Below are 16,748 nucleotides of genomic sequence, written 5' to 3'. Positions count from 1 at the left end.
GTAAAATCTCAATATTCCTCTTCGATTCGTAATAACCTGTAGAATCTCAATACTCTTCTTCGAGTCGTAAAAATCTGTAGAATCTCAATACTCTTCTTCGCGTCGTAAAAGACTGTTGAATATCAATATTCCTCTTCCAGTCGTAAAAACCTGTAGAATCTCAATACTCCTCTTCGAGTCGTAAAAACCTGTAGAATCTCAATACTCCTCTTCGAGGCGTAAAAACCTGTAGAATATCAATACTCCTCTTCGAGTCGTAAAAACCTGTAGAATCTCAATACTCCTCTTCGAGTTGAAAAAATCTGTAGAATCTCAATACTCCTCTTCGCGTCGTAAAAGACTGTTGAATATCAATATTCCTCTTCCAGTCGTAAAAACTTGCAGAATCTCAATCCTCCTCTTCGAGTCGTAAAAACTTGTGGAATCTCAATACTCCTCTGCCAGTCGTAAAAACCTGTAGACTCTCAATACTACTCTTTGATTCGTAAAAACCTGTAGTATCTCAATACTCCTCTTCGAATCATAAAGTCCTGTAGAATCTCAATACTCCCCTTTGAGTCGTAAAAACTTGTAGAATCTAAATACTCCTCTTCGATTCGTAAAACCTGTAGAATATCAATACTCTTCTGCGAGTCTTAAAAACTTGTAGAATCTCAATACTCCACTTTTAGTCGTAAAGTCCTGTAGAATCTCAATACTCCTCTTCCAGTCGTAAAAACCTGTAGAATCTCAATACTATTATTCGAGTCGTAAAAACCTGTAGAATCTCAATACTCCTCTTCGAGTTGTAAAAATCTGTAAAATATCAATACTCCTCTTCGAGTCGTAAAAACCTGTAGAATCTCAATACTCCTCTTCGAGTCGAAAAAACCTGTGGAATCTCAATACTCTTCTTCCAATGATAAAAACCTGTAGAATCTCAAAACTACTCTTTGAGTCGTGAAAGCCTGTAGAATATCAATACTCCTCTTCGAATCGTAAAGTCCTGTAGAATCTCAATACTCCCCTTTGAGTCGTAAAAACTTGTAGAATCTCAATACTCCTCTTCGATTCGTAAAACCTGTAGAATATCAATACTCTTCTTCGAGTCTTAAAAACTTGTAGAATCTCAAAACTCCTCTTCGAGTCGTGAAAACCTGTAGAGTCCAATACTCCTCTTCGGGTCGCAAAAACGTGTAGAATATGAATACTCCTCTTCCAGTCGTAAAAACCTGTAGAATCTCAATACTCCTCCTCGAGTCGTAAAAACCTGTGGAATCTCAATACTCCTCTGCCAGTCGTAAAAACCTGTAGACTCTCAATACTACTCTTCGATTCGTGTAAACCTGTAGTATTTCAATACTCCTGTTCGAGTTGTAAAAACCTGTAGAATATCAATACTCCTCTTCGAGTCGTAAAAACCTGTAGAATCTCAATACTCCTCTTCGAGTCGAAAAAACCTGTGGAATCTCAATACTCCTCTTCCAATGGTGAAAACCTGTAGAATCTTAAAACTTCTCTTTGAGTCGTAGAAACCTGTAGAATATCAATACTCCACTTTTAGTCGTAAAGTCCTGTAGAATCTCAATACTCATCTTGCAGTCGTAAAAACCTGTAGAATCTCAATACTCCTCTTCGAGTCGTAAAAATCTGTACAATATCAAAACTCCTCTTCGAGTCGTAAAAACCTGTAGAATCTCAATACTCCTCTTCGAGTCGAAAAAACCTGTGGAATCTCAATACTCCTCTTCGAATGGTAAAAACCTGTAGAATCTCCAAAGTACACTTTGAGTAATAAAAACCTGTAGAATATCAATACTCCTCTTCGAATTGTAAAGTCCTGTAGAATCTCAATACTCCTATTTGAGTCGTAAAAACTTGTAGAATCTCAATACTCCTCTTCGATTCGTAAAAACCTGTAGAATTGCAATACTGTTCTTCGAGTCGTAAAAACCTGTAGCATCTCAATACTCCTCTTCGAGTCGTGAAAACCTGTAGATTTTCAATACTCCTCTTTGGGTCGTGAAAACCTGTAGAATCTCAATACTCCTCTTTGGGTCGTAAAAACATGTAGAATCTCAATACTCCTCGTCGAGTCAGAAAAACCTGTAGAAAATCAATACTCCACTTTTAGTCGTAAAGTCCTGTAGAATCTCAATACTCATCTTCCAGTCGTAAAAACCTGTAGAATCTCAATACTATTCTTCGAGTCGAAAAAACCTGTAGAATCTCAATACTCCTCTTCGAGTCGAAAAAACCTGTGGAATCTCAATACTCCTCTTCGAATGGTAAAAACCTGTAGAATCTCCAAAGTACACTTTGAGTAATAAAAACCTGTAGAATATCAATACTCCTCTTCGAATCGTAAAGTCCTGTAGAATCTCAATACTCCTATTTGAGTCGTAAAAACTTGTAGAATCTCAATACTCCTCTTCGATTCGTAAAAACCTGTAGAATTGCAATACTGTTCTTCGAGTCGTAAAAACCTGTAGCATCTCAATACTCCTCTTCGAGTCGTGAAAACCTGTAGAATCTCAATACTCCTCTTTGGGTCGTAAAAATATGTAGAATCTCAATACTCCTCGTCGAGTCAGAAAAACCTGTAGAATCTCAATACTCCTCTTCGAATCGTAAAGTCCTGTAGAATCTCAATACTCCTATTTGAGTCGTAAAAACTTGTAGAATCTCAATACTCCTCTTCGATTCTTAAAAACCTGTAGAATTGCAATACTGTTCTTCGAGTCGTAAAAACCTGTAGCATCTCAATACTCCTCTTCGAGTCGTGAAAACCTGTAGAATTTCAGTACTCCTCTTTGGGTCGTGAGAACCTGTAGAATCTCAATACTCCTCTTTGGGTCGTAAAAACATGTAGAATCTCAATACTCCTCGTCGAGTCAGAAAAACCTGTAGAATATCAATACTCCACTTTTAGTCGTAAAGTCCTGTAGAATCTCAATACTCATCTTCCAGTCGTAAAAACCTGTAGAATCTTAATACTATTCTTCGAGTCGAAAAAACCTGTAGAATCTCAATACTCCTCTTCGAGTCGTAAAAATCTGTACAATATCAAAACTCCTCTTCGAGTCGTGAAAACCTGTAGAATTTCAGTACTCCTCTTTGGGTCGTGAAAACCTGTGGAATCTCAATACTCCTCTTCGAATGGTAAAAACCTGTGGAATCTCCAAAGTACACTTTGAGTAATAAAAACCTGTAGAATATCAATACTCCTCTTCGAATCGTAAAGTCCTGTAGAATCTCAATACTCCTATTTGAGTCGTAAAAACTTGTAGAATCTCAATACTCCTCTTCGATTCGTAAAAACCTGTAGAATTGCAATACTGTTCTTCGAGTCGTAAAAACCTGTAGCATCTCAATACTCCTCTTCGAGTCGTGAAAACCTGTAGAATTTCAGTACTCCTCTTTGGGTCGTGAAAACCTGTAGAATCTCAATACTCCTCTTTGGGTCGTAAAAATATGTAGAATCTCAATACTCCTCGTCGAGTCAGAAAAACCTGTAGAATCTCAATACTCCTCTTCGAATCGTAAAGTCCTGTAGAATCTCAATACTCCTATTTGAGTCGTAAAAACTTGTAGAATCTCAATACTCCTCTTCGATTCTTAAAAACCTGTAGAATTGCAATACTGTTCTTCGAGTCGTAAAAACCTGTAGCATCTCAATACTCCTCTTCGAGTCGTGAAAACCTGTAGAATTTCAGTACTCCTCTTTGGGTCGTGAGAACCTGTAGAATCTCAATACTCCTCTTTGGGTCGTAATAACATGTAGAATCTCAATACTCCTCGTCGAGTCAGAAAAACCTGTAGAATATCAATACTCCACTTTTAGTCGTAAAGTCCTGTAGAATCTCAATACTCATCTTCCAGTCGTAAAAACCTGTAGAATCTTAATACTATTCTTCGAGTCGAAAAAACCTGTAGAATCTCAATACTCCTCTTCGAGTCGTAAAAATCTGTACAATATCAAAACTCCTCTTCGAGTCGTGAAAACCTGTAGAATTTCAGTACTCCTCTTTGGGTCGTGAAAACCTGTGGAATCTCAATACTCCTCTTCGAATGGTAAAAACCTGTGGAATCTCCAAAGTACACTTTGAGTAATAAAAACCTGTAGAATATCAATACTCCTCTTCGAATCGTAAAGTCCTCTAGAATCTCAATACTCCTATTTGAGTCGTAAAAACTTGTAGAATCTCAATACTCCTCTTCGATTCGTAAAAACCTGTAGAATTGCAATACTGTTCTTCGAGTCGTAAAAACCTGTAGCATCTCAATACTCCTCTTCGAGTCGTGAAAACCTGTAGAATTTCAGTACTCCTCTTTGGGTCGTGAAAACCTGTAGAATCTCAATACTCCTCTTTGGGTCGTAAAAATATGTAGAATCTCAATACTCCTCGTCGAGTCAGAAAAACCTGTAGAATCTCAATACTCCTCTTCGAATCGTAAAGTCCTGTAGAATTTCAATACTCCTATTTGAGTCGTAAAAACTTGTAGAATCTCAATAATCCTCTTCGGTTCGTAAAAACCTGTAGAATTGCAATACTGTTCTTCGAGTCGTAAAAACCTGTAGCATCTCAATACTCCTCTTCGAGTCGTGAAAACCTGTAGAATTTCAGTACTCCTCTTTGGGTCGTGAAAACCTGTAGAATCTCAATACTCCTCTTTGGGTCGTAAAAACATGTAGAATCTCAATACTCCTCGTCGAGTCAGAAAAAACTGTAGAATATCAATACTCCACTTTTAGTCGTAAAGTCCTGTAGAATCTCAATACTCATCTTCCAGTCGTAAAAACCTGTAGAATCTCAATGCTATTCTTCGAGTCGAAAAAACCTGTAGAATCTCAATACTCCTCTTCGAGTCGTAAAAATCTGTACAATATCAAAACTCCTCTTCGAGTCGTAAAAATCTGTAGAATCTCAATACTCCTCTTCGAGTCGAAAAAACCTGTGGAATCTCAATACTCCTCTTCGAATGGTAAAAACCTGTGGAATCTCCAAAGTACACTTTGAGTAATAAAAACCTGTAGAATATCAATACTCCTCTTCGAATCGTAAAGTCCTCTAGAATCTCAATACTCCTATTTGAGTCGTAAAAACTTGTAGAATCTCAATACTCCTCTTCGATTCGTAAAAACCTGTAGAATTGCAATACTGTTCTTCGAGTCGTAAAAACCTGTAGCATCTCAATACTCCTCTTCGAGTCGTGAAAACCTGTAGAATTTCAGTACTCCTCTTTGGGTCGTGAAAACCTGTAGAATCTCAATACTCCTCTTTGGGTCGTAAAAATATGTAGAATCTCAATACTCCTCGTCGAGTCAGAAAAACCTGTAGAATCTCAATACTCCTCTTCGAATCGTAAAGTCCTGTAGAATTTCAATACTCCTATTTGAGTCGTAAAAACTTGTAGAATCTCAATAATCCTCTTCGGTTCGTAAAAACCTGTAGAATTGCAATACTGTTCTTCGAGTCGTAAAAACCTGTAGCATCTCAATACTCCTCTTCGAGTCGTGAAAACCTGTAGAATTTCAGTACTCCTCTTTGGGTCGTGAAAACCTGTAGAATCTCAATACTCCTCTTTGGGTCGTAAAAACATGTAGAATCTCAATACTCCTCGTCGAGTCAGAAAAAACTGTAGAATATCAATACTCCACTTTTAGTCGTAAAGTCCTGTAGAATCTCAATACTCATCTTCCAGTCGTAAAAACCTGTAGAATCTCAATGCTATTCTTCGAGTCGAAAAAACCTGTAGAATCTCAATACTCCTCTTCGAGTCGTAAAAATCTGTACAATATCAAAACTCCTCTTCGAGTCGTAAAAATCTGTAGAATCTCAATACTCCTCTTCGAGTCGAAAAAACCTGTGGAATCTCAATACTCCTCTTCGAATGGTAAAAACCTGTAGAATCTCCAAAGTACACTTTGAGTAATAAAAACCTGTAGAATATCAATACTCCTCTTCGAATCGTAAAGTCCTGTAGAATCTCAATACTCCTATTTGAGTCGTAAAAACTTGTAGAATCTCAATACTCCTCTTCGATTCGTAAAAACCTGTAGAATTGCAATACTGTTCTTCGAGTCGTAAAAACCTGTAGCATCTCAATACTCCTCTTCGAGTCGTGAAAACCTGTAGAATTTCAGTACTCCTCTTTGGGTCGTGAAAACCTGTAGAATCTCAATACTCCTCTTTGGGTCGTAAAAATATGTAGAATCTCAATACTCCTCGTCGAGTCAGAAAAACCTCTAGAATCTCAATACTCCTCTTCGAGTCGTGAAAACCTGTAGAATCTCAATACTCCTCTTCGGGTCGTAAAAACTTGTAGAATCTCAATACTCCTCTTCGAGTCAGAAAAACCTGTAGATTCTCAATTCTCCTCTTCGAGTCGTAAAAACCTGTAGAATCTCAATACTCCTCTTCAAGTCGTAAGAACCTCTAGAATATCATTACTCCTCTTCGAGTCGTAAAAACCTGTAGAATATCAATACTCCTCTGCCAGTCGTAAAAACCTGTAGACTCTCAATACTACTCTTCGATTCGTGAAAACCTGTAGTATCTCAATACTCCTCTTCGAGTTGTAAAAACCTGTAGAATATCAATACTCCTCTACGAGTCGTAAAAACCTGTAGAATCTCAATACTCCTCTTCGAGTCGAAAAAACCTGTGGAATCTCAATACTCCTCTTCCAATGGTAAAAACCTGTAGAATCTTAAAACTTCTCTTTGAGTCGTAGAAACCTGTAGAATATCAATACTCCACTTTTAGTCGTAAAGTCCTGTAGAATCTCAATACTCATCTTCCAGTCGTAAAAACCTGTAGAATCTCAATACAATTCTTCGAGTCGAAAAAACATGTAGAATCTCAATACTCCTCTTCGAGTCGTAAAAATCTGTAGAATATCAAAACTCCTCTTCGAGTCGTAAAAACCTGTAGAATCTCAATACTCCTCTTTGAGTCGTGAAAATTTGTAGAATCTCAATACTCCTCTTCGATTCGTAAAAACCTGTAGAATCTCAAAACCTGTAGAAAACCTGTAGAATCTCAATACTCCTCTTTGGGTCGTAAAAACATGTAGAATCTCAATACTCCTCGTCGAGTCAGAAAAACCTGTAGAATCTCAATACTCCTCTTCGAGTCGTGAAAACCTGTAGAATCTCAATACTCCTCTTCGGGTCGTAAAAACATGTAGAATCTCAATACTCCTCTTCGAGTCAGAAAAACCTGTAGATTCTCAATTCTCCTCTTCGAGTCGTAAAAACCTGTAGAATCTCAATACTCCTCTTCAAGTCGTAAAAACCTCTAGAATATCATTACTCCTCTTCGAGTCGTAAAAACCTGTAGAATATCAATACTCCTCTTCGAGTCGTAAAAACGTGTAGAATATCAATACTCCTCTTCGAGTCGTAAAAACCTGTAGAATCTCAATACTCATTTTCGAGTCGTAAAAACCTGTAGAATCTCAATACTCCTCTTTGAGTCGTAAAAACAAGAACGACTTCTAATGAATAAAAAGATGAAGGCATTAAAAGTTTAGTTTACCTAAATGATTCCCGAAACCCAGAAACCGAACCTTAGTTATTTTTTAGGTAGTCATAGGAAAGATGTGTTAATTGTGATTTATAATCTCACAAATTGTCACACTATCCTCGTTTTTTTTCTAATTTGCTTTTATTCTAGTTTCAGATTTTCAAAAAACAATTGCTTTTGCTGTAAAACAACAATTTACAGCATAGGTGTATAAAAATTTCTATCTATAAGTCGTTTTAAATGCATTTATTTAAATTGTACTTCAATGTTGATTCCATAAGACCTCAAAATCTTGTTTGTTTGTTTGTTTTTTTTAGCGTTGCAGTGGCTGCGTGAAAACTATGGCGGATTTCCAGTGGACTCGGTGGAATGGGACAGTGACTGTGGTGGAGACAAGTCCCATCGAGTGGACAATTGCAAAAGAGCGAGTGTGCCGCAATGTCACCCAAAATCAACAAATTCTACCCAACTCTTATTGCAAAGGTTTGAATGGGCAAGCTGATAACCGCAGAATTTTATTAAAAGTCATTTTTAACGTGTCATGTCAAAATATCCATACTACGTCAAAAATACCCAAAATATACCCAATATATCACTCTATTGTTAAAATTGCAAGAACGCCCATTTAGCATAATAACATTTATGTGCGTAATAAAATATTTCTTTACCAAGTTTTAAATGTCAAATTTCATCATTCACGGTATTATATTTTCTGCATAAGTATGATAAAACATGCTTGCAACACTGACGGATAATTTGCAATCGGATTATTGAACGAAAAGATCACGGGGAATAAACTGCGGATAATGGAATTGGGTATACTGTCAAATTGGTGATTAATCAATTGGTGATGTCGATTTTCGGCTAAAATTCGGCTGAAAACGGCTGAAAAATGGCTGAAAACGGCCCAGAACACCTGAAATACCCTCAATAGACCCTCCCGGGGTGCTAATATTACCCAATAATCAATTTGATATGCCCCCGGCATCATTTTCTAGCACCCCGGGAAAGTGGCCAAAAAGTAATGCCAAAATCGTGGCACGTTGCGAAACTTTTTGAATTTGAAATTTTCACAAGAAAATTTTTGAGAAATTGGTTTTGACTTGGGAATCAACTTGCAAGTGTTACCCAAGTCTTGACCAAGACTTGGCAGACTTGTAAGACTTGGATTTAGACTTGCCCAGTACTGATATAGACTTGGAGTTCGGTCCGGGTTTTGGTATTTGGTATATTATGATGTAATCATTTTTTTAATGAGTTTTGATGGACTTTAACAGAATACGTATTATGTGAAAATTGGTTTAATAAATTAATTATAAACTTAAGCTACAGACCTACCTGCTTGTTACCTGAATCAGCAGCTCGCCAGTTGTTTCAGAGCATTTCGCCCGAGATTAATCCGCTATGTTTGCTAGTGAGTATACATGTCTAATATACAGCTTATCAGTTTATTTCAGGTTGTTCGGTTGACCCAGCTGAGTATCTGATTTGGCTGCAAGACTATAAAACTTGGGAAGATGCCAGAGATTACTGTGTCTCAATCAATCTAACTCTCTGGGGCCGAATAGACGGAACAGAGATTGCAGTTATGCAGAACTTCCCTTTCATTGCAGTGAATGAGTTCTTTTGGATCGGTGCTTACAAAGAGGACAACACAGGGATCTTCTTAACAACCCGGGTTTACAAACCCGAATTTAAAAAGTCTTTTCAAAGTTGAAAAGCCGATCATTCATAATTTTTTTTTTGCTTTTTTGGGGCAATTTTGAGCTTTTGACAACGGAGTTCTGGAGTGTTGATGTTTTTCATGAAGATTGTTTAGTTTAGGGAACAAATCATGCAAAAGTCTGTTCAATTTGTCACTCGCACAACTGTTGGTGGTAATTTTCAGGAATCTTTGATCAAATTGAAGTTACCAAAGATCTGCTGATCTTCCCACTTCGTCAGGAAAGAAGAAAAACTATAACCATCATTGATCAGAATATTTGCTTAAGCAGCCTAAGATCTCATGTTCTCTTTATGAAACTAAAAAGTTGTGTTAGGGTTTTGGACTTAGACATATTTTTCACAACTATAACAGAGAAATTGTTCCTATTTATCCCGATGAAATCTTACCAACATCAAAATTTTCCTGGAAATCTTGTTATCGCAAAAGATATGATAATCAGATATGTAATATCTACGTTTCAAGTTTTGCGTCACTGGGGCTCGCATCACGGGGGCTTCCTTCAATGACGTCAATGAAAGGTTGAAGTCATAGAACTTTCATTACCAGAAAATTTTACATAAATCTAAATTCTTTTTTATAACTTGGAGAAAGATTGAACAAACAGGGCAAAAATGTTTGGTTGAGAAAGTAAAGTGAAATTTTTGGAGAGACTAAGCTTTGACTGACCTCATGAGAAACCGTAAGGTACCTATAGAGCTACATCTGCATGCAAATTAATATTTCGTAGAGAGATGAAAAAAATGGAAACCCAAAAAATTCATTTTCTTTCTGGAAATATCCAGCATAGCACTCATTTGAATTTTGGCCTCTTGCAAGGAATTGATGTATCATTAAAATAAAAAAAATTGTTGATAGAATATCATTTATTCAAATATTGAAATAATAGAACTATTGTTCATGATAAAGTTGTGAACCTTTAAATCAAACAATCATCATCATGTTAAACAATCATCTAATTGAAAGCTAATTTAAATTTTGTTGATCTAATTATTTCTGTGTAGAAATTAAAAAAATCAAAATTACCATTACGGGCCACCGCTCGTAATCAACAGATTTAAATTTAGGCCGAGGTTACTGGTGGAATATTGAAACAAATGCATTGTAAAGTATAACATGGCGACTTTGTAATGTGTAATTGCACATAAGGTTCCGACTCCTCTCATCCACAATTTTGGCATGATTGTCTACCAAATGAGGAACATGGAAAAACCCAAAATCTCAAGTAATTCTTTTTTAAAAACTGGCGTATGAACGAAAAGATAGCCTCCAAAGCAAATAACTCAGTGGTGGAGTGAACAATGTTGCATTAGATTGATGACATGTGCAAATAAAAACCAAGCGAGTCAAGACGAACAGTAAAATCGAACAACAACAACAACAATTAATTACATCAAAAACTTCATGTCCGTTTTAAATAACCAAAACTTAATAACAAAGTCAAACAGCGTCAGATAAAACAGATAATCAGCAAAATAACTTTTAATTTGCCAGAAATTTTTAATTCACCAAATATGGAACTACTAAAAAAAGGCTTGGAAACAAAAAGACAATAAAGAACAAAAACAGTAAAGCTGTAAATTTCGCTTATTTTTTTTAAACGATTAATTTCAAATTTATGAAAAACATTAAACGTCAACTAAAAAATCTCATTGGTGTACGATTACCAATTCTTTGTAGATGCAATAAAGAAATGCGGTATCCAATTTTTTATGCGGTTACAAAAAAAAACAACAAATGGACAACAACCAAAAAATCATTTAAAATTGACAGAAAACGCTTTCGAAACCGTACAGCCATAATATGGCCATCAAAATATGTTTGATTGCATTTTCGGTGAGCAACGATAATGTAATATGTAACTTCTCAATAATGAAGCTAGGTAAAAAGTAGATAAAAATTTTAAAAAATGCAAAATTAGGTAACACTTAAGTTTTTTTTTCGAAAAAAGTTTTTCCAAAGACATGACCGCCTTTAATTACAGAATGAAAAAATTAAATAGGTTCGTTTATTCTTCCAAAGCAAGCTCTTGAGAATTGAAATTATCAGGAATATGTCTTACGTCTACAAAAAGAACGTCAAACTTGACAAAATCAAATATTAATTTACTTTTTTTCAGTGTCGAAGCCAGTAAAGTCAACGAATTCAATAAAAAGATTAGGTTGTGTGACACCAATCCCTCTTGAAACCTTCTTTTGACAACCAAAATGTCATATTTGGCTTGTTGATAACGAGACTAGAAAACAAACAGACAATAAAATGACCAAAATTGCGAAGCCACAAAGTGTCCTTTTTTAATTTAAAAAACAATTGTTTTCAGAGTCATGAAAACCATCCGCTATCTACAAAAATCAGAATGTCAGGTCATTTATTCTTCCATGAAAAGCAAAGGAAACCGTGTCATCGTACTGGAATTTTCATACGACTAGAAAGACAAAGTAGAAAGGACAGTTAAAGAAAAGTTTTAAAAAATCAAATAATTTCTTCGAGAAAGTAGTGTCGAAGCCGTTAAAATGATAATCCATATCTTCCAGGATTTTATTAATATCAATTGTGTCTTATTTTTAAAGCCAATAATGTGATATACGAACTGTCAATGACGTGATAATGTGACAAAACTAGAAAACGTGAAAAATGGGCAAATACCTAAAATTTTTTTTAAATGTGAAATCTAGTAATATCAAAGCCAGAAAAACATAAATTAAGGCGTAAACCGTAATAGAGATTGAATTTGATTTCAATGGAAAAAAGAAGCATTCTTTCATTGCTGACAATAAGCTAAAAGTTGACCAAATTAAGAGAAAAATAGAGACAAAGTTCAAAAGGTCTTTATTTATTTAAAAAACAAATACTTTTAAAAGTCAAAACAACCATAAGCATTCAAGTAATCAACTGGAAACAATATTGTGGAGCTATTTAGGAGTCCATTTGGACCTATCATTAGTGAGCTTCGGTTTGAAATGTTCTGTTATTTTATTAATGTAGAAAATATCGATTTTTTTAATAAAAAACCGACTGATTAAAATCCGAATTATTTCTGGATTATAGCAGTCCAAGATTGGTTCAAAACTAGCCCTGCTTTTTCTGTTTGTTTATTAGGAACACTTAATTTTTCGAATGTTCTAGATATTGATAATTTGTTAGTTAAAAACTCAAAAATGGATGCTGGGTTTTTGATAATCAACGAATAAATTTAGCAAAAAACGGCAAAGTTTTAATTACAGAGCACTCTCAACAGAATTTGGAGTAAAAACGCCCCATCTTCAGTCTACAAGGGTTTTGTTTGTGGTGTTTGGGTCTGTATTTCCTGTAAATTTAATCAAACTGGACTAAAGAAACTTATTTCGTGCTGTTTTTGATGAAATAGTCTGAATTTTGAAAAAATTTTGCCAGACTTTTTGACAAAAAAATTAATTAAAATAGCCTAAAATAAAGTTTTTTGTCTTTAGAAATAAAAATCAACAACACTTTCTAATAAATTTAACAAATTTTAGCAACATTGGCGAAGTTTTAGGAAAAATTTCCGGCAAATGTGATTAAAATCTCACCCGAATTCACTCGATTTTCTGAAAATTTAAACCTCTATAACTCCCTGTATTAAACTAAAATTTAGAAAATCTTTTTAATTCTATATTCTACGCAGGACAAGCTTTCTAATGATACCGGTCTCAACTCTCTACGATGAATATATCGATCGGCCAAAATTGAGTGAACAAAAAAAACCATTTGAGCATATAGTTCCTTCCTTCCCCACAAGTGGGGTCGGAACGAAAATCTATTTGTTAATTATGTTGGTTTAATGATGTGTGTGTCAGAGGATAGTGACAAACATTGAACATTAGCCAAAATTGTTCAAATCACTATAGTTTTATGTTGTAGACAAACAGTTTAAGTGCAGTGATCAGTGACCACTCCCCCCAGCTCAGTGGGAATAAAAATAAAATCTTATTCCCCTGCCCAGCTTAGTGGGAATAAAATGTTACCTTCCCCCCATGGGTTTTTAAACGGTCGGGGAAGCAGGATAGATCCAAATTTTCGACTTGAATAGAACCAAATTTTCTCCGGGAAACACAACATTTTTCGGGAAAACCGCTCAAAAACAGTCAAATGCTATCATTTCCTGCAAGCTCTGACAGCTGTTGACCGGTCTTGTCAAATCGGGAGGTTTCTCAGCGTTGAGTAGTTTTGATGAAATGAAGGTCGGATCTTTTCCGTTTGTGTTTCTAATTACAGAGAGCGTGCCATTACATAGTAAACCATTATGTAAAAATATAGCACGTGCGTCTTGGGAGTGCAAATAATATGCACCCACTAAGCTGGGTGGGGGGCGGGGGGGAGGAGGGAGGCGGGGGGGGGGGGGCACAAAGATGGGGAAAAGATTATGAAAGTCACACGATGTCCCCGTTGATCATCCTTGCTTTATTTTATTTATACGAAAAAGCTAAATAGATCTATCGGGTCTTTCGCATTATAGCCCCCCAGCTTAGTGGTCAGATAACCTATAGCCCCCCCCCAATTATGGTAAATATACCATAATGGGGGGGCAATATTTTCATGGGGGGGCTATAATGGGAAAGACCCGGTCTATCTATACCATCAGATGTCTACAATGTTGAAAAGATCCCCAAACAGAAATCTGGAGAACTCTGGCGGATGGGGCTGATGTGACGGCTGCGATTGTGTGGGTGTACGAGGAATCAATCAATACTTATGAGCCCACGGGGAACCCGGGCGAAAAGTACCTGTCTGCAAATGCAGCTCAAATGCGGGATTATCACAAGTGGGGACATGACGCCACAGCCTTACAGAAGAACTACTTTGCTTGTAGCAAGTTTATTTTCACTAAATCAGCGTGAACAGAGTTAATTCACATTTCAGTTAGAGACTGTCCCCCCCCCCCCCCCCCCTCCAACTAAATTTAGCGCGGAAACAGCTGTGAGAGGTGCTTATTAGCTGTGGAGAAATTTGGGAATTGGTGAAAAATGCTGACAATGTAAAGTTCTGAATTAGCGCTAAAAAATCAGGCTACGTGTTGAAATATGGCCTGATTTATAAACTCCCCCCTCCCCTAAAATATGGCTGAAATATCCCACTCCCACTGTCTCACCGTGTAGATTATGATACCCTACAATCAATATTTTTTGTATTTCAATAAGTTAAATTAATTTGAAACTGAAAATGAATTTAAATAATTTCTATAATGGCTAGTCCCATCTCTTTTTAAGCTGCACAAGCCATTCGCAAAGCAAAGACAAGCATTAGTTTGTTCACAAAGGCTACTCAAAACGAAAGTATTTTTTCACAAGATGAACAATTCCTATATTCTCCTTAAAAGTAAAAAGGCATAATTCAGAGGTCGAAATTGATATTTAAAGATACTAAAAAATAGTAAAGCAGTACTTTTTTTTACCGGAAGCTCACTTTTACAATGGATCATATTTGAATAGTCGGCACCTTTGCAAATAAAACAAGAACTTAAATGGTACTTTTTGTTGCTTTTAGCGATCTCATAAGAACTGAGCTCATAAGGTACCTTATATGGTTTTTTACGGCAAGTAAGATTAATTGCCTCTCTCTCTCTCTCTCTCTCTCTCTCTCTCTCTCTCTCTCTTGCAAACACACACACACACACACACACACACACACACACACACACACACACACACACACACACGCACACACATGAGGGAAAAGATCCTGAAAGTCAATACCATTTGATGTCTACAAAGTTGAAAAGATCCCTAACAGATATCTGACCATCTATGTTGGATGAGTCTGATGTGACAATCGCGATTGTGTGGGTGTACGAGGGGTGTCCCGCTGTTTCACCCCTATTCATTTAACCCCTGTCATTTGAACCCGATTTTTTCACCGCTCTACCATTTAACCCCTCTGTCATTTCATCCCGCGATTTAGCAGTCGACATTAAAGACATGTTTTGTCATAACTAGGTGGATAAATTAATCCCATGTTCGGGTGTGATTCTTTCATATCAAGTCCCACGGGCCGCTGAGGCATGACCATGACCCGCGATGCATGGCCAAATGATTATATTGCCAATTTAATAACCTTTATTGTAAAGAAAGATTAAAATCGGGGTGAAATGATAAAGGTGTTAAATGATATAGGGGTTAAATGATACAGGGGTGAAAAAGTGGGACACCTCAAATTGGGGCGTACAAGATTAAAAGATGAAAAAGAACCGGTAACGAAAAGTGGAACAGTATGATTGGAATCTTATCAGGCTCTCTTCAATGATAGAGAAGGAAATTGGGTCGCAGTGTCAAGCTTGAACAGAAGATTTGAAGTAACGGTTAAGTGACTCCACATAAAGTCCCTGCGAACTTTTGGCTTTTATTGAGAACCGCGTAGAGATTCGAGATAATACGTCAGAAATTGAAAATAACTTCAGCAGAGTCAGGAACCATGCTTAAAACGCCGCGAAACACGCACGAAAAGTTTACGGGAGTCAATGTCTGGCTAAGTAGGAACTTCTGGTATTTTAATTTCTGACACTGAAATTTTTTTAGTGTTTTAAAAACAATTAAAACATTTGCAAAATTTGCCATTGGTAAAATAGGACGAGACCTAAAAATTAATTTCGCAACACACATTGTTTGGGTAATCAGGGCTGTAGTGCAACACAATTTTTCTGTATATTGCGGCATATTTCGAGTACTGTATAAAATCATAGGTGGCGGCATAGGTGACAGAAACACAGCTCTACCCTCGTACCCCCTGTCTTTTTCGCTTTATCCTTTGAAGTTTTGATTAGCTCTCTTTTTCAAAAACATGAAGTCACTTTTATATAGATTTAGTTCTTCAGTTGGATTTCTCTTCAGTCAGTCCTGACTAGTTAGAAAATTCTCAGTGGAAAGCCGCCACTTATAATTGTAAACAGTACTCGAAATATGCCGCAATATACAGAAAAATTGCCAACAATTGTGTTGCACTACAGCCCTTATTACCCAAACAATGTGTGTTGGAAATTAATTTTTAGGTCTCGTCCTACTTTACAATGGCAAATTTTGCAAAAGTTTTAGTTGTTTTTAAAACACTAAAAAGTTTTCAGTGTCAGAAATTAAAATGCCAGACGTTCCTACTTAGCCAGACATTGACTCCCGTAGACTTTTCGTGCGTGTTTCGCGGCGTTTTTAAGCATGGTTCCTGACTCTACTGAAGTTAATTTTAAATTCTGACGTATTATCTCGAACCTCTAAGTGGTTCTCAATAAAAGCCAAAAGTTCTCAGTGACTTTAAATGGAGTCACTTAACATTTACTTCCAGTCTTCTCTTCAAGCTTGACACCGCGACCCAATTTCCTTCTCTATCATTGAAAGGAGCCTGATAAGAGCCCAATCACACTTTTCCACTTTTCGTCACCGGTTTTTTTTTCATCTTTTAATCTTATACGCCCCCATTTGAGGTGTCCCACTTTTTCACCCCTATTCATTTAACCCCCTATCGTGTTACCCCAATTTTTTTCACCCCCGTATCATTTAACCCCTATATCA

At 36.5% G+C, this 16,748-nt stretch overlaps 3 protein-coding genes across 3 annotated transcripts in view; 2 read left to right on the top strand and 1 right to left on the bottom strand.

The window, feature by feature from the left end:
* LOC142335827 (uncharacterized) overlaps positions 1 to 9,228 on the top strand; it is a 58,968-nt gene extending 49,740 nt beyond the window's left edge. Inside the window, exons 3-4 of the mRNA XM_075384156.1 lie at positions 7,829 to 7,994; positions 8,969 to 9,228. Of these exons, the coding sequence (XP_075240271.1) occupies positions 7,829 to 7,994; positions 8,969 to 9,228 (426 nt within the window). The remainder of the gene's footprint in view (positions 1 to 7,828; positions 7,995 to 8,968) is intronic.
* Positions 1 to 16,748, bottom strand: part of LOC142335862 (coiled-coil domain-containing protein 77-like) — a 385,771-nt gene that overhangs the window by 102,668 nt on the left and 266,355 nt on the right. The gene's annotated exons all lie outside the window — the stretch shown is intronic.
* Positions 1 to 16,748, top strand: part of LOC142335826 (uncharacterized) — a 256,700-nt gene that overhangs the window by 130,612 nt on the left and 109,340 nt on the right. The gene's annotated exons all lie outside the window — the stretch shown is intronic.

The sequence above is a fragment of the Convolutriloba macropyga genome, chromosome 3, assembly GCF_964194025.1.
Source record: "Convolutriloba macropyga chromosome 3, txConMacr16.3, whole genome shotgun sequence".
Taxonomy (NCBI): domain Eukaryota; kingdom Metazoa; phylum Xenacoelomorpha; order Acoela; family Convolutidae; genus Convolutriloba; species Convolutriloba macropyga.
Note: the sequence above shows the minus strand (reverse complement) of the source record. Positions and strands in the feature narration are given on the sequence as shown.